Raw genomic sequence first — 24,391 nt, 5'->3', positions numbered from 1 at the left:
TAGAAGGGGTTATAAAATGCATAATACTGTATTATTTCCCAGCTGCTTCTGTAAGTGTCTCCCCCACTACACTGAGGGCTGCTTGAGGAAGTGCAATGCATTTTATTCATCAATTTATTCTCAGCTCTAACATTATGCCTGGGCTCAAAGTGAGTGCTGACTGACTGAAAAAAAAAAAAAAAGAAAAAAAAGAATAAACACTGAAATGACATATAATTGCTTTAATAAAGTCAACAGAATTTTAAAAGTGAGTCATTTAAGATTTGTTAAAGATAGTAATTTAGATAGTATTAAAGAGAATGCAGAAAGGATGCAGGAAGAAAAAGTAAAATAATGCTATCATGCACTAAAATGGTAACAGATCAACAGCGGCGATACAGAGAACTAAGTCCATGGCAGAGGCCAAGCCATTTGATCTGTCATATGTTTCTTCATCTGCAAAATGAAAACAACCTCCATGAAATGCCTGAAGAGAATGCTAACTGGAAAACAGTGCCACCATATGGGGATTCAACGTGAAAGTGACTTTCCAGACATCAACAGCAGTGGTACTGCTCACTTTTGTAGAGACAATGCCAAAACAATCCAGAATGCATGACTTAGTTGAAGTCAATGGCAGAGAAAGAACTCAAACTTTAAATATATTAAATGCAAATGCAGCACCAGAATGCTCATCTGATTTCTCAAGATTTCTGTACTTTCTTGCAATTTCCCTTGGGTAAGTAAAGAAATTGAAGAAACAGAAAAATGAGGCAGTTTGAGTCACCCCAAAACAAAAAAGATAAGATCCGATGCTTCCATATAGGCCAAGACTCTCATGAGAGCAAGACAGAGAGAGTGAAGTAACCATCTCCATCAGAAGAACCATCTCCATCTCCATCTCCTAAGCACCTCACTCACATCAGGAGGAAACTGACAAACATCCTTGTCAAGGATCCATGCATCTCTTGGAAAACAGTATAAAATGGTTTTTGAAGCCCAGAATCAACATGGCTTGCTTTTTCTTGGAGTTTCAATAATCTCAGATTTAAAAAAACAAACAAACAAAAAAGGATATATTATGGACAAGGAAGGAAAATTTGCAAGTAAGATAAAATTAAAAAAAAAAAACTTCAAACATATAATGGTTCCAGGAGATTTGTCTTCCATTCCCAAACTCAAGAGGACTAAGTTCATTCTTCACCCTTTTTTTTTTTTTTTTTCAAATCTTCGTTATTGAGAGAAGAATGATATACAGTAAAACACACAAACCTTCAGGGAATAGCTCCAGGAATTTTTACTTATGGATCTGTCCACACAGGGTACAATTAAGAGCACACCCAGATGAAGATCTATAACACTGAAGGTTCATTCCGTTGTGCTTTAAAGGTACTCTGGTGAAAATATTTGAGAAGCACAAGGTTAAGCTTGTGAGTTACCTGTTCTTGTCCTGGGCGACTATAAAACTTGACACTTAACATCCTTAACAATCCCAGGGTCTTCGGTACCTACAAAATAAACGCACATCATACAAAGAAAAATTAATGGAATGCTTCCTCGCTGTAAAAATCCTTTTATCGCGAAATGAAAACTATAAGAAATCTAACATTTTAAGAAATAGTTAAGAAAGCCATCAATAGGTGTCAGAGATGTACTCACAATAGCCAATTTATTAAGGAATTGATCTTATGCTTCAAAAATGCCAGAAAAAAGAAATCAACATTTAGAAACCAGTATTTGAAATAATAGGACACAGACTCTCTTTAGACTTAACAGATGCATTTATAAAATCAAGAAGGAGAGAAGGGTGTAATTTAAGAAATTTAAAACAACAAGTATTGTTGAAGATGTAGAGAATTTAGTGCACTGCTTGGGGTGGGGAGAAGTAAAATGGTACAGCTGCTGTAGACAAGTTTCATGGTTCCTCAAAAAGTTTAACATAAAATTACCATTTGACCCAGCCATTCCATCCTAAGTATACGCCCAAAAGAATTGAAAACAGGTATTCCATCAAATAATTATACACAAATGTTCATAGCAATACTATTCACAACAGCCAAGAAGTGGAAACAACTCAAAAGACCATTAGCTAAAGAATGAACAAAATGTAATATATCCACACGACAGAATACTGTTCAGTCATAAAAAGGAATGAAGAAGTGATAGATGCTACAACTTGGATGAACCTTGAGAACATTATTCTAATCAAAGAAGTCAGAAACAAAAGGCCACATATTATAGGATTCCATTTATATGAAACAGAATAGGTAAGTCCATAGAAACAGAAAGCAGGGGCGCCTGGGTGGCACAGTCGGTTGGGCGTCCGACTTCAGCTCAGGTCACGATCTCACGGTCCGTGAGTTCGAGCCCCGTGTCGGGCTCTGGGCTGATGGCTCGGAGCCTAGAGCCTGCTTCTGATTCTGTGTCTCCCTCTCTCTCTGCCCCTCCCCCATTCATGCTCTGTCTCTCTCTGTCTCAAAAATAAATAAACGTTAAAAAAAAAAAAAAATTAAAAAAAAAAAAAAAAAAAAAGAAACAGAAAGCAGACTAGAGGTTGCCAGGAGCTGGAGGGAGGAAGAATAGGGAAGGACAAGTTAATGGGAATGAGGTTTCCTTTTGGGGTGATGAGAATGTCTTGGAACTAGATAGTGGTGATAGTTGCAAACATTGTGAATGTACTAAATGCAACTGAATTGTATATTTTAAAATGGTTAGTGGTTGGTTTTATGTTTTATGAATTTTACCTTGAAAGAAAAAGGCAAAGAAGAGTACAGTTTTGTTGAGCTTAAAAATTTTCCTATCAGAACTTCTGAGTAGTTAAAGCCATCAGTGGTGGCTTAGCTCCATATCTCCCAATATTTCCTCCAACAAAAAAAGAAAAAGAAGGGAAAAATATGAGGTGCCTGGCTGGCTCAGTCAGTAGAACACGGTCATGAACTGAAGCCCCACACTGGGTGTAGAGCTTACTTGAAGAAAAAAAAGTGGGGCGGGGGGGGGGGGGTGGAGTAGAAAATAAATCTATATGAAAATCATGTCCTCACCTTAACTTGAAGACAGAAGATAAGACAAACTTCAAAATAACTGTAAGTAAGAAAGACAAAAAACACCAAATCCCAGGGTGTCATCTCCACTGCTCCTGCCAACCCCCATGTCCCCATGACGCCTACTACCAGGCCTGGTGTTGAGCAAAAGCAGATTGTAAAAATACTGCAGGGTCAAGGCAGGACAGATGAGGGAAGGTAGCAAAGGGATCATCTAAAACCACTGTCAAAATTATAATCCAAGAATTCTTGCCAGAAATAGAAAAAGATATATACATTGAAAGAGCCAATGGGGATTCCCTGAGAAAATTAACCCAGAAAAATCAACTCTGAGAAATATTCTAGGAAAGCTATTAAATTTCAGACTGAAAAAAAAAAATCCTCAAGGCCTTCAAGTATAATGGCCAAATAACATTTGTATATTATTTGTATGATTCCCTTTGTAAGGAAAATGATTTAACTTCAGTGAGAATTTTCATATTCCACATACAAAGCAAAGCAATAATGGAGTAGTGGGTTTTTTTGTTTTTTGTTTTTTAAGTTCCTTGAAAGAAAGGGTAAACTAAGGATTTTATATCCACACGTTTTCCTTCAAATACTAGACTACTAGAAAACAATTTTGAACATACAAGAACTTAAGGAACTCTTTCCCCATGAGCCCGTCTTAAAACATCTTCTAAAAGAGGGGCGCCTAGTTGGCTCAGTCAGTGGAGCGTGCAACTCTTGATCCCAGGCTGAGTTTGAACCCCATGTTGGGTGTAGAGATTACTTAAAAATAAGATCTTAAAGAGCACATGTGTACACACACACACACACACACACACACACACACACACACACACACACACACATCTACCAGAAGATAGTTTCATCCAACCAAGAGATGACTGGGAACACTTCAAAACAAGAAGTGACAGCATTCTGAATCAGAAATGGACATCTAAGACACGAAAGAAAGGTGAGGATCAAGGTAGAAACTAATGTGCAAATATTATGTGTTTTGTCAAAGTAGCAGTAGCACAAAAAGGGCAGAGAACAGAAAGGAAGAAAGGAAAATAAACTGATTTTTGTAGAAGCAATTAGAAGAGATTAAAGAATACCAATAAAACTGATGCATGGGTAAAATGTTGGAGGCCACTGATAACATCAATAGGAGTATTTCAGTGAAATGATGGAAGTAAATCCCCATGCAACAGAATTCAAATTCAAGAGAGAAAAGAAAGAGGAAGTGCAAGTATAGACGACTCTAGAACATGTTAAAGAAAGGGAAATAAATGGGGTGGTAGCAGGATTTAGTGGGGTCTAGATCCCCCAAAGGCAAACAAAAAAATAGTTTTTATGATGGAAAAATAAAAGCATGTTGTACGCTGATAAGTCAAACAGACAGCACAATTCATGGTATAGGAAAAATATTCTTCCATGAACAAGTGTGAGATCTGGTGGAAACACAGATGGGTTGGCCGTAGCCGGTACAAGGACAGTTTGTCTTTGTCTGTCGATAACGACAGAAGAGGTACAGATGCAGGCAGGTGGTGGGGTCTTATGAAGACATTCCTCTGATCACTTCTATATTCTGAGGGAAATAGGATTTCTCAGAGAAACGGGTTTCCAAACAGCCTGTGTCCCTTCCACAACAGCCTTTACCAAAAAAGCAGCGTAGCAATAACATAAAAATTAGTTTTGTTCCTTTTCATACTTTTTCTAAAATTCTCATCTTAAAAATACAAACATAATAACAATGAACACTCTAGATCACCGTATGGCTTCTCAAGTGCCTTCAAATATATTACCTCATCTAATTGTCGCAAAAGCCTTACCTACAGAAGTGTAAAGTGTTGAGGCAGAATTCCCATCCCGGACTTCTGACTCCCGAGTCTGGGTTCTTTCGTTTCTCCCAGTTACTGAATTCAAACCTGCTGTCTGTTATAGCTTACTGCCTCTATTTGCGGACACAGCTATATCCTCCCATACAGTAAACCCCTTGAGGGCTGCTACCTCTCTATTCCTAACACCCAGCAGTGACTCCACGTTGAACAAATGAATAAATAAAACTACCCAACATTAACTTGAAACTTTGGTCAGTGCACATATTGAATCTTGCACCGTCTCTTTTACAACCTGGCAGCCTTGTGAGAGACTAGAATATATGTGTCAGCAGCATTTTTTTAGTCAATATCCACCCGAACACAATAGCAACCTTAAACAAACAAGTTCGATGAGGACAGTATCTGCCACCTGACAAAAGGAACTAATCCCAAAACTCAAATTACTCTGAGGTAGGGGCAGGCTATGTAGAAGGCCTGGACATTTAGCTGCAAGACATATTTAAGAGCCACTAACGTAATTAAAATACCCTTCGAAGAAATTAATCATACAGCCGAGCATTCAATTTGCAATTTAATGTTTTTCCCCACTTATTCTGTCAGGGCACGGGCAATTTTCTTTTAAGAGACTGCCATACCAAAGCTTCAGGCTGGGGAGGGAAGGGCCATAGCAAAGCAGATTTCAATACTTCAGTGAGGAGCAAAGTGAAAGCACAAGAGAATTCAAAGAAGCCAAGGTGAAAAGAGGTTTCACGGTATGCGAGAGCACTCTGTGACTCTTCGTCTCCCAGACCACTCTGTCACAAATGCGCTCGATTATACTGACCTGAAACGGACCTCCACAGTTCGCCTACTTCATCTCTCCTTGCATCCTCCACACTTAGCCTATATTTTCTCTTTTGCCCCTCAACCTTTGACAAATTTCATAGCTACTGAAAAGCGCAAGTGATGGTACAAAGAAACACCAGTATACCTTTCGCTTGGGTTCACCAGTTATTGATGCTTTGCCATTTATCTATGTGTGCTTTATCTATGTGTGTGTATACACATCTTTTAAATTATGGTTTTGACTAAACCATTTAAAAAATAAGCTGCAGACATCACACTTAGATTCAAGAGCCAAAGCTGTTCAAACTCTTTCCAAGATCTGCCCTGAATATCTCACATAGAAAACTACAAGCTGGGTATGAACTACATCAAGACAAACAGGAAGAACTTCCTGCAAAAACGAAATAATATGTTGAAGCAACTCTTACCCCTTTATGAATTATGGGATAATCACAGACAAATCTGACAGTGCCACTGAGACGGGCATAAGCTCACACGGGGAGTGGGGGAAGGCGCTCAACGGAGTCTAGAAGATCCGTTCCACCTGTGTTCCTTATTTTTAGTCATGAGATCTTAGGCTCCTTATCTGTGAAGTGTGGCTACCAAACCCCAATCCGGACTCCTCTGGGTCCCGCAGGAGAAGAGGCAGGAACTAGCATAAGTAGAGGGTAGCACATGGAAGGAACAGCACAAAAAACAGTCCTCGAGTATAAACTCATCCAGAAATACAACCAGATACAGGGTCTAGTGTCACATAAACCACTAAGTTGAACTAAATTAAAAAAACAAAAACAAAAACAAACGGTGCCTGGGTGGATCAGTCAGTTAAGCATCCGACTTTAGCTCAGATTATGGTCTCACAGGTAATGAGTCCAAGCACTACTTTGGGATTCATTCTCATTCTCATTCTCATTCTCTCTCTCTCTCTCTCTCTCTGCCCCTCATGGGATTCTCTCTCTCTCCTCTCCCTTCCTCACTCACCCTCTCTTTCTCACCAAAAAAAAAAAAAAAAAAAAAACCACATACCCAACCCTACTTTGTTGAGCTCAATTCACAATAACATACTTCGGAATATGCTGAGAACTAAAGAAAAAAATGAATGGGAGCTTACAATAATTGCTTAAGATTTTCTTTTAAAAGCATTTCTTCATTAGTTCCTTTTTAACACCAGACATTTAACCATTCATGGTTTTAGGGTATCATTTTAAAATCAGTGTATCTTAACACAGAATTAACAGGACAAATACATTCACTATAGGAAAAAACAACACGACACATTCCCTTATACTGTGCTTTACTTTAATTTCTTGGTTTCTTCCCTACTGGAAAAAATATCTGAGCAGCCACTGGAAAGGAGGCACTGTGCTAAGAACAGGATACATAATTTTGATCAAGTGTTTGATTTCTTGCAGTTTACATAAATAACCAAGATATATAACATTACAGGGTGGTCAATATGGCCGATAAATTATTCACTACTATCTCATTTTTCTTGGCTTTCTGGATACACAGAAAAAACAATTTCTCAGGCCCCTTACAGGCAGGAAGGGCCATATGATTAGTTAGAACGCATGCACTGTGAGCAGAAGTAACAGCAGTTCTGGTTTAAAAAGTTCCACCTTTTAGCCCTCTTTTCCCTCTTCTACAAACTGAGACAGTGGAACCTCAAGAGGTCACCAGCCTCTGTGTATTCTTCAGTCATCACTTGGAACAAACTGTTCAGGGGAGTCATGGCACCAAGAGCAGGCTCTGCCACAAATAAGGGATGAGTTGTTACCCGGTAAAACACAGAAATGTCAGGAGTTTTCGTCTCTGTGACTGTTTTTATTATCACAGCAGAACCTAGCCTATACTGACTATTCCAGCACACCAGAATACTCTGCTGTACAACAAATGAATGAATGGCCAGGTTTATCACCCAGGTGAACACAGACGAAAATGTCAGTGGTACCATGGTGGTGAAATCTTGAACAGGGGAACTTCTGTTGTATTCTGCCACTTGCTAGCTCGGTGACCCAGCGTAGTTACTTAACTACGCTTTACTTTTGCCATCAACAGACAGGCTAGTAACAATACCTATCTCAAAAAGTGGGGGAGAATTAAGTGGGCTAATACATACAATAGCACTCAGAAGAGCCGCCAGCACAGCAAACACGTGGAATGAACGTTGACGTTTAAATAAGCAAATGTAAGTAACAGGACTACTGTTGTTCTTCTAACACCTGCTAATACCGTTACTAAAAATGAGACCAAGTTAAACACAAAATGCTTTAGATAAATTTGATGTTTGGAAGGAGTACCAAAATTTCACACAAAGTCACCTTCCTCATCCAAGACAAATTATTTCCTCCTCTCCTGCCTAAGCTCTATTAGCAAAGTGAAAGGCCATAACTAATACTTACTGCAGTGACCCTGTCTCCACCATTAGTAACCTGCTTATAATAAGGCGATCCTGAAAGAACTCTCCAGGCAGATAGGCCATAGCTAGACGCTTTGGATATGCCCACTTCAGCAGTTTCGCATCCACCAACGAGTAAAAGTCTAGAAAACAGAAAAATAAAAAAAACTGATAAATTGTAATATGAGTAAGAGGACATCAAAACAAGGAGAGCAGAAACAGTCACCTTCACAAAACTGAACTAAAAGTTGCTATATACTAAACCCAGAAGTAAAATATTTTAGAAGAAACAACCAGAAGAAAACCAGATGGTTTTTCACCTAGAATTCCGCCTTCACTTATACAGAGGTAAGGCTTAAACATTCAAGTACCTGAAATCCAGATGGGAATGTTAAAGAAAGAGTAAAAATGTTTTAAGGTTGGCCCCTGAACACTGAAGAAATGGTCTGTATCAACACCAATAAACTTCATATCCAGATGCGTCCCACACCCAGATATAGGTATATTCATCACAGCATTATGCACAGTGAAGACACAATTACAGATGTTAGGGATGACAGCCAAAAGTGCTGTGGATAGGACAGTACTCTACAGTGATAACGACACTGAAACAAGACGATGCGGTAGTTTCCATACACGTTATGATCTGTTTCCTCCAGTTGTTCTACTTTGTGAACAAGAGGCAAGCTGCCCACAGGGCAAACAGTCTGACATATACTAGAAGTTAAAAGACTGTGACACGACACAGACTAAACTCATTAATAATGAAAACCAGTCATGATGTTTTTATTGACATATAAATGATACACAGCATATTAGTTCAGGTGTACAACATAAGGATTCAAAATTTGTATATACTGTGAAATGATCGCCGTAGCTAGTTAATATCTATCCCATACACAGTTACACGTTTTTTTTCTTGTGATGAGAGCTTTTAACATCTACTCTGTTAGCAACTTTCAAATATGCAATAGAGTATGTTTAACTGGAGTCAGCACCAACAGTCATGATTTTTAAAGTTACAGCATTCACTAAATCTAGCCGAGAACTATGTAACAGGCATTATAATCATCTATTGGAAAAAAAAAATGTTTAAAGGTAAAATTATGATAAGTTAAAGGAAGCACTACACCTACCAGTGAATTATTCATTGTTCCCAATGACAATAAAGTGGAACACGAACAGAAAAGAGAAGTCACAGTTTCACTGGTCTTGTCCATGTAACACTGCCCCAACATGATCTACCACTGTCCCAAATGACAGAAAATAATTATCAGCTCCCTTTAACGCAAAACACTCATATTGTCACCAGGCTCCCATTTTGTCAAAAAAAGGATGTACTTCATCACACAAATTAGTCCTTACCTTTTTCTAGACCATGTTCATAGAAACAGCAAAACTTAAAAAACTTGAGTTTCTGCATAGAAAATACAAGGTAAACGAAAACAACACTTTAAAAGGCTCTTTAGAGTTGGCGTATCAAAAGGATTTACTTAAAGAGCGAAGGAATGACCAGGGATATACCTATGAAACAAGAGTGGCCACGAGTTGACTGTTGAAACTGAATGACAGGCACAAGGAAGTCAATATATTGTCTCTATGAACACGCTTCAAATATTCCACAATGAAATTTTTTTCAAAAGTCATTTTGTTTAAAAAAAAAAAAAAAACCTCTGGGAGTGCCTGGCTAGCTCCAACAGTAGAGCATGCGATTCTTGATCTCAGTGTTGTGAATTTGAGCCTCACACTGGGCGTGGAGATTACTTTATTATATTTTTTAATATGAAATTTGTTGTCAAATTGGCTTCCATACAACACCCAGTGCTCATCCCAACAGGTGCCCTCCTCAATTCCCATCACCCATGCTCCCCTCCCTCCCACCCCCATCAACCCTCAGACTGTTCTCATTTTTTAAGAGTCTCTTATGGTTTGGTTCCCTCCCTCCCTTTTTTTTTTTTTCCTTCCCCTCTCCCATGGTCTTCTGTTAAGTTTCACAGGATTCACATAAGAGTGAAAACATATGGTATCTGTCTTTCTCTGTAGGACTTATTTCACTTAGCATAACATTCTCCAGTTTCATCCACGTTGCTACAAAAGGCCAGATTTCATTCTTTCTCATTGCCACGTAGCATTCCATCGTGTATATAAACCACAATTTCTTTATCCATTCATCAGTTGATGGACATTTAGGCTCTTTCCATAATTTGGCTATTGTTGAAAGTGCTGCTATAAACGTTGGGGTACAATTGCCCCTATGCATCAGCACTCCTGCGTCCCTTGGGTAAATTCCTAGCAGTGCTATTTATGGGTCCTAGGGTAGATCTATTTTTAATTTTTTGAGGAACCTCCACACTTGATCTCAGGGTTGTGAATTTGAGCCTCACACTGGGCATAGAGATTACTTTTTAAAAAATCCTCTGACTAAACAGAAACAAAACAGGTAATCCTGAATATTAATATTTCTGAATATAATCTCAGTGTTTTTTGAAACAGAAAACATGTTTTTCATAAAACCTATCTTTAAAAATTAGCAACCTATCATTATAATAAACGTAAAAACACTAAGAATTCAACAAATTCCCAAAAGACCAGGATAACTAAAATAATTTTCCTCTGCTCAGTGTACAACATATATATTTATATTAACAACAGTATAATTCTTTTCTCAAGGGATTCAATATTATTATTTACTCTGCACTACTATGTCATGGAGGGGACACATCTAATTTTCAGATAAAAAATATACACAGTTTTTGGCTCTCGGCTTGGAGGAGGCGAAGGTGCAACTCTCTTCAGTCATCCAGAATCCGGGTTCATCCGACACCAGCCACTTCCACCACACCACCTAAATTCAATCCCAGTAAGATCTAAGTTGTATACCTGAGGTACACCAGTGGGGAAGTCAGTGCCACATCTGCCCTGACCCCCAAGACTGCCCCGAGTCTGTCTCCAAAAAAAGGTTGGTGATGACATCTCCAGGGTAACCTGTGATCAGAAGGGTCTGAGGCTGACAATGAAACTGACCATTCAGAATAGACAGACCCGGATTGAATGGTACCTTCTGCCTCTTCCCTGATTATCGAAGCCCTCAAGGAACCACCAAGAGAGAGAAAGAAGCAGAAAAACGTTAAGCACAGCAGAAGTATCACTTTTGACGAGATTGTGAACATTGCCTGACAGATGCAGCACCATTCTTTAGCCAGAGAACTTTCTGGAACCATTCGAGAGATCCTAGGGACTGTCCAGTCTATGGGGGACAATGTTCATGGCCACCACCCTCATGACATCAGAGATGCATCATGAACAGTGGTGCAGTGGAATGCCCCACTAGTAAGAACTACAAAGGAAAATTTTTCAATAGAGGATCATTTGACAATCAAAAAATAATAATATGTATACATACACACGTATATGTATAAAACTAAGTTGCCTGACTACTGAAGAGGGAGATACAGAGCTAACTGAAATCTCAGATTTCTTATCTCTTGTTCTTCATGCTAGAAGACATGTCCTCGCCATGATTTTTGAGAAATATAGCCATGTATACATCAAACTGGCTACATGCAAACTCCATTAAGAACAAAAGAGATCCAGGGACGCCTGGGTGGCTCAGTCAGTTAAGTGTCCAATTCTTGATCTCAGCTCAGGTATTGATCTCGAGGTCATGAGTTCAAGCACTGCACTGGGCTCCTCACTGGGCTCCTCACTGGGCATGGAGCCAACTTCAAAAAATAAATAAATAAATAAATAAATAAATAAATAAATAAATAAATAAATTAAATAAATAAATAAAACAAAAGAGATTCAATACCTGCTTCCAAACCTTTTCTCCATTAATGCCTAATTGAGGAGTAAGTGGAAAAAGAGGCAGAATGATGGAACTAATCACATACTGTCCTCACTAGATGATAAAACCATGTAACTTGAATGAAAACAGTCAATGAAAAAGAAAGAAGTCTGAGGCCCAGCCCAGCACAATATACAGAATAAATGTTTCCTGAGTAACTGAATTTAAAGCTCCAACTTTCTCCTTAAGTAGCACAGTGAAAGGTGCCAGAACAACTCCACTTCCCCCTGCCAGTCCCCAAGCTTGCTGGTTCCGGCAGCGAGGTGTGAGAAGATGAGGCAGGGAAAAGGGGAAAGGTCAAGGCCACAGCGGGGAGGGAGAAAATGGGGGAAGGGGAGGATTCACTGATAAAGACAGAACTAAACAAGGCTAAGCCGATAATCTGATAAAGGAAAGTGTTAAGAAAAAAATTTCAAACTATTTATGAAAGACTAAAAGCCATGAATACAGAGAAAAATACCATGTTCTTTGACACACCCTCAATACCTGAAAGAAGTCAATTCTTCATCTATAAATTGAATGCAATTTCAAATAAAATCCCAACAGAATTTTTCATGGGACTGAACACATACTAAAAGTAGACAAATCTAAAACTTACACGAGAGTGAGCAGTTCTAAGAAAAGCTAACTCCGTTCTCACTGCTAATCGTTCCCTTTGTGAGCTGTGCTTTGTGCGTCTTCATCTGCAAATACTTTCCTACCTGGGGTCATTAAGACATTCTCCTTCAAATTCCACCATATTACACCTAAACCTTACAGGGGTGCCTGGGTGGCTCAGTCGGTTGAGCGTTCAACTCTTGATTTAGACTCAGATCATAATTCCAGGGTCGTGGGATTGAGCCGCACATCAGGCTCCATGCTGAGCGTGGAACCCACTTAAGATTCTCTTCTCTCTCCCCACCGCCGTCCCTCCCCTGCTACTCTCTCTAAAAAAAAATTTAAATTTTTAAAAAATTTTAAATTTCTATTTATACAATGAAAAGATAAATCACACACCAGATGAACACACAAAAGTAACAGAGTATTAGCAAAGAATGTATATAGATCTCCCATAATCAGCCCAAAACAAAAATGGACAAAGCATTAAGCAAGTCACAAAAGGAGAAATCCAAAAGTCAGTAATGCAGATTTAGGGGTGCCTGGCTGACTCAGCTGGTAGGACATGTATGTGACTCTTGATCTTGGCATTGTGAGTTCAAATCTCCATGTTGGCCACAGATACGTTAAAATAAAAAATGAGTAAAATACAGAGAATGTTTAAGAACACAGTTAAAGTACTGGTGAAGCTTCAAATTGGAACGATCATTTTGGAGAATGATATGGCAAACCTAACAAAAAGACATACCTGACAACCCCATAAACTATGTTCTAAGGACATTCTAGAGAAATTCTTGTACAGGTATACTTATCTCATGGTAAAAGAAGATTTTGTGCAGCACTATTTATAATGCAGGAGAATTAGATGTATTTTAAATGCTTAAAAGGAATGGATAAGTTCAACAAATTATTCAGGAAAACATATACAACAACAATAGAATGGATACGTAGATAACGGTAGGTAAAGAAACGGGGGGGGGGGGGGGGAGGCATGCACCAAAATCTTGAGAGCAGCTACCTCTAGAAAGGGATGAGGAGACAAAGGAATGGAAGGAGGGAATTTGGGGAATTCTGTTTGTACTGTCTCTTTTACTCATGTATGTGTATGTACATGGACACACACACCCCTTAAGTAAAAAAGAAAACGTTAGTATTTGTTAACTCTGAGTAGTAGATACTTAGGTATTCATGACCTCATTCTCCGTACTTTTCTCTTTAACTTAAAAACAGGAACATCGAGATACCCAAATCATGTACATAAATTTTGCCAGTTAGTGAAGTCCAGGAAAGAAAATGCAGTAAACTGGCTTTAGCACATAACACCCACCCACAAGTCTAGGCAAATACTGAAAATAAAATCAGCGTATCATTTACTTTGTGGCATTTAGAGGTTTTCATACATTAACGGTTATAACTTAAGCATTCCGTGATTTACTGCTGAAAGGATCGTTAGATTTTTGCAGAAGTCAGCCCGCACACAGATAATACTCTAGAAAATAATTTACAGCATTAACATTGTTCTGTTCCAGTGAATTCCTCCACTCAGAATACTTCCTTAAATATACTGGATATTTGGCTTAAGTGCTTACTTTAAGAATCATATTTTGAAGTAATGGTTTTAAAATTTTTCTATAAAAACATAAAGCAAAACAGATTTTCTACAGTGCAAATTAAGTTCTCTAGATTAAAGCACATGATGTGTGGGAATTGTAACTGTACTTCTTGACAAAAAGGAGAGAAAGACTGACCTTCCCAGTAATCTTCAACCTCAAAATGTTGTGGAAAATGGGAATATCATAGGTCTAGGTATCAGGCATCAGATTCCAGTACCTCTGCAACAAAGTAACTATGTGATGTTATCCCATCAATATTTACTAAATGCAAATTGTGTGCTAAGCAATGCGGAATATGGAATTATGGCAAGCAACTGAAGAAGGTTCGTGATGAACCGTTTATAATTCTTCTTGGAATCCATTTGTAGTGTTACAGTATCTCCCAGTTCATCAGCATCGAGCACGGGGTGGCTCTTAGGGCCGTGCTTTCGATTCCCACCTGCTTTCCTCTGCTGGCCTTGGAGGTACACTCATCTGCAGGAATGAAAATGAGCGGCCCCACTCCTGGGGGGCGGGGGGGGGGGGGGGGAAGCGGGGAGGGACAAGTCAACACAAACCACTGCAGCACAGGACCTCTTCAAAGACCTCGGAGGGAGGTACAAAGACAGCCAAAAGGACAGTACGTGGAGGAAGGAGCCAAGGAAGGCTTCACAGTGAAAAGTTTATCTTTTAAACAATTTCCCGAATAAAGGGATCAGGTAAAGAACATTCCAAGCCCTGGGAATTCAATGTCAAAAAGCAGAGTGTCGTTTGTGAAACGGTGTCTGGAGAACAATGAATGCAGTGTGTGCTTCTAGCCTATAAAAAGGGAAGCAGGAGGGGGAGAGAAAGTTCAAAGGGGTCCTGAACACGACAGAATAGTTTGTCTTGCTCCCTTCTGGGCACTTGCCACCTTCCACCTTACCTTCTCTACCAGAAGTTATTTAAATCACGCCTCCATTAGCAAACTCGGAGCCACTTAGGAACAGAGATTGGATGTGCCTCCTTCATAGCATTTACCACAATTGTTTCACGCAAAACACATCTATCTGTGCGCTATGTGCAAAGCACTACAAGGAACAAAGATAAATAAGACACAGTCCTTGTCCTTGGCTTAACCTCCCCGGGCTTCAGCTCTCCCACCTGAGAAATGAAGGGGCTGAACCAAATGACGGATGAACCTCTTCCCCGGCTCTGACATCCTAAGAGGCTCAAACTCAGAGCAGGAACACAGGTATCGGACAACAAAAATAAACTGTGACAAATGGAGCCAAAAACACAAGAAGAGGTGAATTAAATGAGCAGGAGTAAAGGCGGTGGCCGAGCAGAACAAGGGGCAGTGATACGGGGGTGGTCAAGGCCATGTGAGGAAAGGCAGCTGGGGACAGAATGCGTGTCCCTAGGCATCACCCTACATGTGACACCACAAATTGTTTCCAAGAAGAATTGTAAATCGTTTATTAAGAAGGTCCTTCAATCTGTAATTGTTGAAAGAATCTGCCATCTAGTGGCTCAAAACTTCTGAAAGCGGACGAAGGAAGTTTGAAATAGGAGAAACAGCTGTATATGCTCGGTCCAGTGACCGGTGGGCTTGTGGCATACAACCCACAGAAAGGGAAGAAGGAAGAAAAACACTACAGCTCTCAAAATTTTAAAGCGCCTAAGATCATGCCTGTCAAAATAAGGGCTCAAGAATTGTTACCTACTGCTTCACAGCTAGAAGTCACTCCTCTCTTGGGATAATGGAAAATGTTCCCCTCATTTTAATTCATCTTCAGTGTACCTTACACATTCTTCATTTCAAAACCTTTACTACTTCAAAATTTAAGATTCCGCTGATCTCTTTATTAGATTAAGAGCTTATAGGAAGAAAACACACATAATTGGAACTCATTCAACAGCAGTGGTTTTCAAACGTTCGTATGCATCACAATCACCTAGAGCGCTCTTAAAAACAGTGAACACCTCCAGAGGTCTAATCGAGTTGGCCTGGGATGGAGTCCAAGAATCTGAGTATCTAACAATCTCCCCCAGTGATTCTGATGCTGCTGGTGCAGAGACCACACTTTAAGAACGCAGCTTTGTATGATGTTTGAATCTATGATCGGAGCTCTGGAGGACATGGCTCACTAGAAATCAAATTATGAAGCATGGCACGCTTAAGGATGATCACAGAAAACTAATTTTAATGAATGGTTAGTTTTTAAAGGCAAAACAATGAGAATTTTTCTTCAATAGGAAAAACACTATAAAAGACTGGTTAGTTTAGTAACAAAAAATCATAACATTTTCCTACAGTTTAATAATTAGGCATTTAATATATTTAAAATTGAGGGGTACCTGGTTATAAACTCCTTAAAACACAATTTATAATAATTCAAAATCAAGAGGTGTGAGGAAATATATAAAGTTCAATACTCTTTATTTCATATCTTTCAAGCAGAACTGAACCCATACTGAGATAGATGGTTGGATGGCATAGAACAGAGGTCAGCCAACATTTTCTATAAAAAGCCAAAGAACACATATTTTAAGCTCTGTGGACCATAAATGGTCTCTTTCACAACTACTCAGTCACAGTACAAAAGAGCACAGACAACATGTTAAAAAAAAAAAAAAAAAGCATTACAAAGTTCTAATAAAATTTTATTTGTGGACACTGAAATTTGAACTTCCTATAATTTTCATGGATCATAAAACTTTGGGGAGGAGGGGGGTTTCCAAACATTTTTTAAAATGTAAAATCCATTCTTGGCTGATAAGCTACCTTAAAGCAGGTCAGATTTGGCCCACAGCCCATGGTTTTCTAGGCTCTGGTACAGAGAAAAGCTTACTGAGTGTGAGTATCAGACGACCCGAGTTTACCACGTAGAGTTGTATCATCCTAGGAGACACTGTTAACCTCTCAGAGCTTTGGTTTCTCCAACTATACAAAAGCAGCTATAATACCATCTTATTGGATTGAAGATTGAAATTCAATAAATATCTGGTAGTCCGTAAAGACTCTAACATTTTTCAATTATAACCTTAATACCTTCAGGTTTAGTCAATTCAGTATCAGTTCAGGAAGCGCCTTCATTTTTCAAGGTACTGTGCTAGCAGTGTAAGAAATGCTTCGTAGGGAAACCAAATTTTCCCTGCCCTGAAGGAATTTACAGTCCCATGGGGTAATGGGGCTGTGATTTCACCTAAAAAAGGCTTGAAAAAACCTGTTTCAGGCCTTCCATTCATATAGTTGTTTAACCTGAGCTCTTACATTTTAATTCTTCCATTCCCAGGCTTTCATTCATTTACTCAACAAATATCTCATTGAGCACCCTATGCACCAGGCCACATTCTAAACTCTGAAAAAAATAGCTACAAATAACACAAAGTTCCTGCCCTCATGGAGTTTATATTCCAGTGCATCAGTATTGCTTCTCCCCTTTTTCATGCTTTAACAAAGCCAAGTAAATGTTAACAACTGAACCATAATTTACTGATATTCCATGCAAAAAAGCATTGCGATAAGTATTGATAATACAGTGCTAAGACCGGTGCAGATAAATGAAGGAAAAAAAAAAAAAAAAAAAAAAAAACAAAAAACAAGGACATTCCAAGCAGAGGAAAAAAGAAGAACCACGAATACCTTTAAGAACAAAATCATTTTGAGAAATCTAAGAATATATATATATAGGTCTAGAGTTATCTAGAGCAAGAGTCAGTAAACTACAGTCCCTGGACCAAACCCAGCCCACTGCCTATTTTTGTGAATAAAGCTTTCTTAGAACACAGTCATGCTCATTCATTTATATATTGTTAAGGCTGCTTTCAACACGGCAGTGCAAGAGTTGAATAGTTACATCAGAGACCATGTGGTCCTTTACAAAAAAGGTGTGCCAATCTTGGTCTACAGCAAAGAAACATGAGGGGATGTGGCAGAAGGTTAGAGAGGTTAAAAGACCAAATTATAAAAGGCCTTTAATACATTGGGGCATCTGGCTGGCTCAGTCTGTGGAGCATATGACTCTTGATCTCAGGGTTTTGAGTTCAAACCGCATGTTGGGTGTGGAGATTACTTAAAAATTAAAAAAAAATTTTTTTAAGGCTTTTAACACTAAATTAAGGAGTTACATCTGTATCTCAATGGCTAAAGGAAATTAGAGGATTTTTAAGTAGGTGATCAGACTTATATCGGACTTGTACTCCGTGCTGGAAACACAACAGAAAAGAAATTAGAGGAGACCAGACAGGAAGCAGGGAACACACTTGATAAAGTGGAGAGTGTCTGAGCTAGAAGGATGGCAGGAGAAATAAAGAGGCAGAGACAGATTTAATACATTGAAGAGAAAAATAATCATCAAGTTGTTAAGATTCGTAAGAATGAGTTAAGAATTATCTAAAGCAAATCTCAGGGCACCTGGGTGGCTCAGTTGGTTGAGCATCCGACTTTGGCTCAGGTCATGATCTCACAGTTTGTGGGTTCGAGGCCCACATCAGGCTCTGTGCTGACCGCTTGCTCGGAGCCTGGAGCCTGCTTCAGATTCTGTGTCTTCGTCTCTCTCTCTGACTCTCCCTCTCTCTCTGTCTCAAAAATAAATGAACATTAGGGGCACCTGGGTGGCTCAGTCGGTTGAGCGTCCAACTTCAGCTCAGGTCATGATGTCATAGTTTGTGGGTTCGAGCCCCGCATCAGGCTCTGTGCTGACCCCTTGCTTCAGATTCTGTGTCTCCTTCTCTCTCTGCCCCTCCCCCGCTCACGCTTTGTCTCACTGTTTCTCAAAAATAAATAAAGGTAAAAAAATTAAAAAATTAAAAAATAATAAAGCAAATCTCAGGGTTCTGGCCTGGAAGAAATGCTATATACCAAGATTCAGGAATACAGGAGAAAATGCACATTTGGAGGTAAAAAGCGATTAACAGAATATAATTGAATATGAGGAACTTGTGAGCTAGCTACCCCAGAAACGATGTTCTGTAAGCAGGTGAATAAATAGCTGTGTGGCTTACAAGTGACTTATGGGATACAGATTTGGGAGATATCACATACACATTTAAGTGCTGACTGGAGTTTGCTTAAAGTTGCCTATAAAAATATATAGAATAGGTAAGAAAAACAATGGCCAAAGGACTCCACTGAAAATCTACTAGAATTAATAATCAGGCTTAGCATGGCTATAGAACACAAGACCAATATACGTAAATCAATTGTATTTCTATATACTAGTAATAAGCACTCGGGGAAAAAAAAAATTAACTTTTCCAAATTTTCAGACACCAGTGTACCTCTTTCCAATGATTTATGGCACACAAAAAAATATTATTTATAACACATTTATTTAAAGTCAAGATGCTTTTCTTTTTAATTTAGCTTGGTCACAATCACAACTCTGTTGACATCATGGATTTTCTATACAAATTAGTATCAAATAAAGACTTGTGCATGTCCTACCTAAAGCCACCACACATGTACCTGTTACACTTTGGGAGAGACAATGTAAGCAGAATAGAAAATAACACGTAAGATGGACGAATTTCCCGGATGCCCAGGTGACAGTGGTGATCCCTGTCATAAGAGGTACAAGGGGACACACACAGGTTTTTGGAAAGGCAGATGTTCTTGACTGAATGCACCGGTGTGCAGGTCTTGTAACTTGTCCCAGGCCAAACTGGGGAGTAGGGAAGTGATGGCAATGCTGCGTGGGTTTTTCGATGCACGTGCACACACGTTCTACGCATATAAAGAACAAACACGCTCTTAGGAGGTAGAATTTGGATACAAAAGTTCTACTGGCAAAAGCCAAATACGTTAGATGATGGCTGTTGTAATTTATTGACGAGGGGAATTCTTCCACGATGTATCCATACACCAAATCATCACATTACACACTTTAAAAATACCTTACAATTTTGTCACTTCTACCTCAATAAAGCTGGAGGAGGGAAAAACAGCTCTACCGGAAAGGCTATTCTTACCATAGTCATGGAAAAATCCAGGCACTTCAGCTAGGTCTATAATGCCCTTTTTCTGTCTGTACTTACTGAACAAATTTTTTATTATATTTGGGCTTTCCATATCGGTCTGTTGAGACAAGTGGCCTGGCTCATGGGAGTTCATTTTCAAAATAAAATATTAAATTTTCAGTTAATATTTGCCAAGACTTTAAGGTCTGTGTCTAGATTTTTTTTTTACATGTGGATGTGCAGTCACTTAGCACTATTTGTTGAAAAGACTGTCTTTGCTCCATTGAACTGCCTTTGCTCCTTCATCAAAGATAAGCTGGCTATGGGCACCTGGGTGGCTTAGTTGGTTAAGCGTCCAGCTCTTGATTTTGGCTCAGGTCATGATCTCAACCGTTCATGAGACTGAGCCCCGGGTCAGGCTCTGCACTGACAGCACGGAGCCTGCCTGGGATTCTCTCTCTGTCACTCCCACCTACCCACCTCACACGTGCCCTCTCTCTCTCAAAATAAATAAATGAAATAAACTTTAAAAAATTAGCTGATAAAAAAAACCCACATAAATATTAACATCAATCTTTTGAGCTTGGTTAGTTCCCGAGGGTGATATACTCTCTGTAAGCTGAAAAATTCAGTTGCTGGGGCTACAAAGCCAGAGTACTGACTGGGGTAACCTTGCTAAAGAAATGCTTGCTAACTGGTGGAAAACTGTTCGGGTATCAAATCAGGCTCCACGAACTTTTGTTTTACTCCTGTTCGTCATCCCTACACCCCACCAATGCCTTAGCAGCCTGGCACGCAACGGGGCTTCCAAGGAATATCTACAGGCACAGAATAAACACACTCGTACGTTCTCTCCCCCTGCCGCACCCCATGGGGCTACACAAGAGAATAAAACCACCAAGCTGTGTTACTTCTACACCTATGTCCTACACAGTCAGCTCCTGACAGGCTCAGATCTGGCCTCGGAGCACTTCTCAATCCAGTATTCCCAGCAGCCACAGCCTATGGAGAGGAGAGACACCTAAAATGAAATTTATTCCTATCCTTCATTAGGACAACTTCAAAAGCAAGGATATCTTGTATTCATTTTATTTAATCTTTCAGAGCTTTAGCGCAAAGGTTCTCAAGAGGGATGGGGGATTATAAAGCCTTTTAACACATGCTGAGATCCCATCCTACACCTTACCTTATCAAGCCTTCAAGAGTACAGCCTACGTATGCGCATTTTTTTTAATTCTCAATAAGTGATTCTGTTGTCCACACCTCGTTAACAACCACTAGCCTAGCAAGCAGAATATCCATAGAAATACTAATAATTTAGATTTCCCAGATGTCCCTGACCCTGTTTCCTTCCCTCAACCTACAGCTGATGCCAACGGTCATCTGAAGACTTAACTCCCTCCCAATCCTTAGGATGGATTTAAGCAGCTCTTCTGCAAAAGCCCAGTATGTTCAGCATCCACCCATCTGGTCAATTTCATGCCTAACCTTGTATCCAGATTTCAGAACTACCCAGGTTCTGAAACTAAATTCACCTTCTACTCCAACATTAGTAGTTTAATTATTAAAGTCTTTCTCAAACTTGTTCTCTCAGGAAAAAAAGTTCTCCCTTTGAACCCTAGCTCCCCTCTCTAGTGAGCCCCATGGACTGCTAGGTATCCCTGACAATGGGTCTATCTCTAATGCCTACTACTAAAGTCCCTACCACAATCTTCCTCTGTTAAATGCTCCGTAGTAGTCTATACTAGACCGAAGGTACTTGAGCAGCTTAATAAAACCATCTACTGTCTGTGCCCAGTGCAGCGCCAGCAAAGAACAGTCCAGAAAGAAGGACTTCCCTTGAGATTACACAGCTCAACAGTAGAACCAAGAACAGAATTGAGATCTCCTGTCTCCTAACCCACTACACATTCTACTATGTCAGAAAAGCATTTATTTTTTTTAGTTTTCTATTTGTCGATAAAATAAAATTAAACATCACTCCTTCATTCCTATAAAATAAGCTAAAGAGTCTTCTTTTAGCTCTCTACTCCCAAGAGGAAGGCACAACAGCTATCATAGCTCCAAGTAGAAGCAAAAATTCAATCAGGCCCAAGTTACTTCTTTAAATTGCATTTCCGTAAATCTATGCAGAGGGATTGTAGAGTAGTCCTTATAAGGGGGGAGGGTGGCAATAACTAAAGTAAAAGATTTATAAAGATCTTTTATAAAGACCTTTTTGTACATAATTGTAACATAAATTGTTTTTAATGTTTATTTATTTTTGAGAGAGGGAGAGACAGACGGAGCACAAGTGATGGAGGGGCAGAGAGAGAGGGAGACACAGAATCTGAAGCAGGCTCTAGGCTCTGAGCTGTCAGTACAGAGCCAGAAGCTAGGCTCAAACTCACAAACCATGAGATCATAATCTGAGCTGAAGTTGGACACTTAACCAACTGAGCCACCCAGGCACCCCTATGTAACTGTAACATAAAGGGGATGAGCCCCTCCTATCAAAGAATCTCCAAACATAGAAGTCTTCAACTTAAGAGACAGCCAGCTTGGTGCGCACCTGGGTGGCTCAGTCGGTTAAGTGTCTGACTCTTCTTTTTTAGGTCAGGTCATGATCTCTTAGTCCATGGGATCGAGCCCCACATTGGGCTCTGTGCTGGTGGTGCAGAACCTGCTTGAGATTCTCTCTCTCTCTGTCTCCCTCTCTCTCTGCCCCTCCTCTGCTCACTCTCTCATTCTCTCTCAAAAATAAAATAAACATTAAAAAAAAAAAAAAAAAAAAGACAGGGGCACCTGGGTGGCTCAGTCAATCAAGTGTCAGACTGGCTTAGGTCATGATCTCACAGTTTGTGAGTTCGAGCCCCGCATCAGGCTCTGTGCTGACAGCTCAGAGCCTGGAGCCTGCTTCAGATTCTGTGTCTCCCTCTCTCTGTTCCCCCCTGCTCGCAACTGTCTCTCTTTCTCTCTAAAAATAAATAAAGATTAAAAAAAAAAAAAAAGCCAGCTGAAAGCTGCTAAGGACCAAGAAACTGCTGAGTCACACATGACTACGTATCTGTAACATATTCTGATGAAAACAGATCACAGGATACAGCCAAGACACTCCATTTCCCTGTCTCTCTGAAGACAAGTGCCTGTAAAGCCAAAAAATTTAGTCTGTGAAGCTCAGGAGTCCCTTATTCACATCCAAAAGCTTTCACCTCTATGAGACAACGCAGCTTTCTCTACAGACAACAGCACCCTTCGTTTCTCCTCAAAAAAACTGACCTGAACTTAAAAAAAGGAGAATTTTCTCATGCTGGAGAAATGAGAAATTGAGAGGTAAAATGAAAAAATCCTTAATATAAGGTCAACTCGATTACTGACATTCATACTTCTCAGGTACAGTCTGCACATTAATCTCTCAAATGCCAATAGCCAGTACATTATCACAGGCCAAATGTACTCTCACTGCAGTGGGAGATAATCAGCAATGATCAGAACTACAGTATTCTTTTCTAGAAGCAATCTTTCATAAAGCTATTAATCTTACCTAGAGTTTAGGAAAAATTCTTAACGCAATTTATACCTAACTGGTCCTCCAGCTGTCAATATAGCATATCTTTTCTAAGTTTATTTATTTTGAAAGAGACAGAGACAGCGTGAGTGGGGGAGGGGCAGAGAGAGCAAGAGAGAATCCTAAGCAGGTTCCACGCCATCAGCACAGAGCATGACGTGGGGCTTGAACCCACGAAACCATGAGATCACGACCTGAGCCGAAACCAAGAGTCAGACACTTAACCAACTGAGCCACGCAGGTGCCCTGGCGTATCTTTTCACTTACCAATGCCTGGATTCTCACAGAATACATATGAACTTAAGAACCAGAAAGACAGGCACTATTACAGCAATGTAATGTTCTATTTAGACGCATAGGTCTAAATAAACTTATACCTCCTAGGAAAATAAAATTTGCCTGAGCCCTTAGATAAACCTTTAAGGTAAGGAACTCTCAACACTACTCTCTTCACAAGATCAAATTTAAAGATTTATGGGACTCACCTCCATTTTCCCAAAGGTGATATATGAAGAGACTGGCCCTTCTGCATATGCTGCTGAACCCCTTCCCAATCTATGTCCAAGACTCTTTCCCTTCCATTTTGTGCCAGTGAAGTTACCATCCTGTCACCTGAGAACTCATCACACCACAAAATTTTGGACTTCCCACTAAGTACTATTTTTTTTTTTTTTGGACTACTGCCTTTATCCCATGGGTATAAAGCGTTCATGTATTTAAAACGGCTAAGGTTTTGTTTAGGGGAAATCAGAAGCCCACATGAGATGACCAAATCAACGCACATAAGGCATAGCCC

At 39.6% G+C, this 24,391-nt stretch overlaps 1 protein-coding gene across 3 annotated transcripts in view; it reads right to left on the bottom strand.

Moving 5' to 3' along the window:
* The window catches only part of NBAS (NBAS subunit of NRZ tethering complex), a 329,555-nt gene that overhangs the window by 268,729 nt on the left and 36,435 nt on the right, over positions 1 to 24,391 (bottom strand). For 2 of the 3 annotated variants that reach the window (XM_053891145.1, XM_019451545.2), the window contains exons 10-11: positions 8,074 to 8,212; positions 1,419 to 1,487 (exon numbers count right to left, since the gene is read on the bottom strand). In XM_053891145.1, coding sequence (XP_053747120.1) covers positions 1,419 to 1,487; positions 8,074 to 8,212 — 208 coding nt within the window. The remainder of the gene's footprint in view (positions 1 to 1,418; positions 1,488 to 8,073; positions 8,213 to 24,391) is intronic. The other variant, XM_053891146.1, reaches the window with a different exon arrangement.

This window comes from Panthera pardus, unplaced genomic scaffold (genome assembly GCF_024362965.1).
Source record: "Panthera pardus isolate Hobbes unplaced genomic scaffold, ASM2436296v1 HiC_scaffold_26, whole genome shotgun sequence".
NCBI lineage: Eukaryota > Metazoa > Chordata > Mammalia > Carnivora > Felidae > Panthera > Panthera pardus.
Note: the sequence above shows the minus strand (reverse complement) of the source record. Positions and strands in the feature narration are given on the sequence as shown.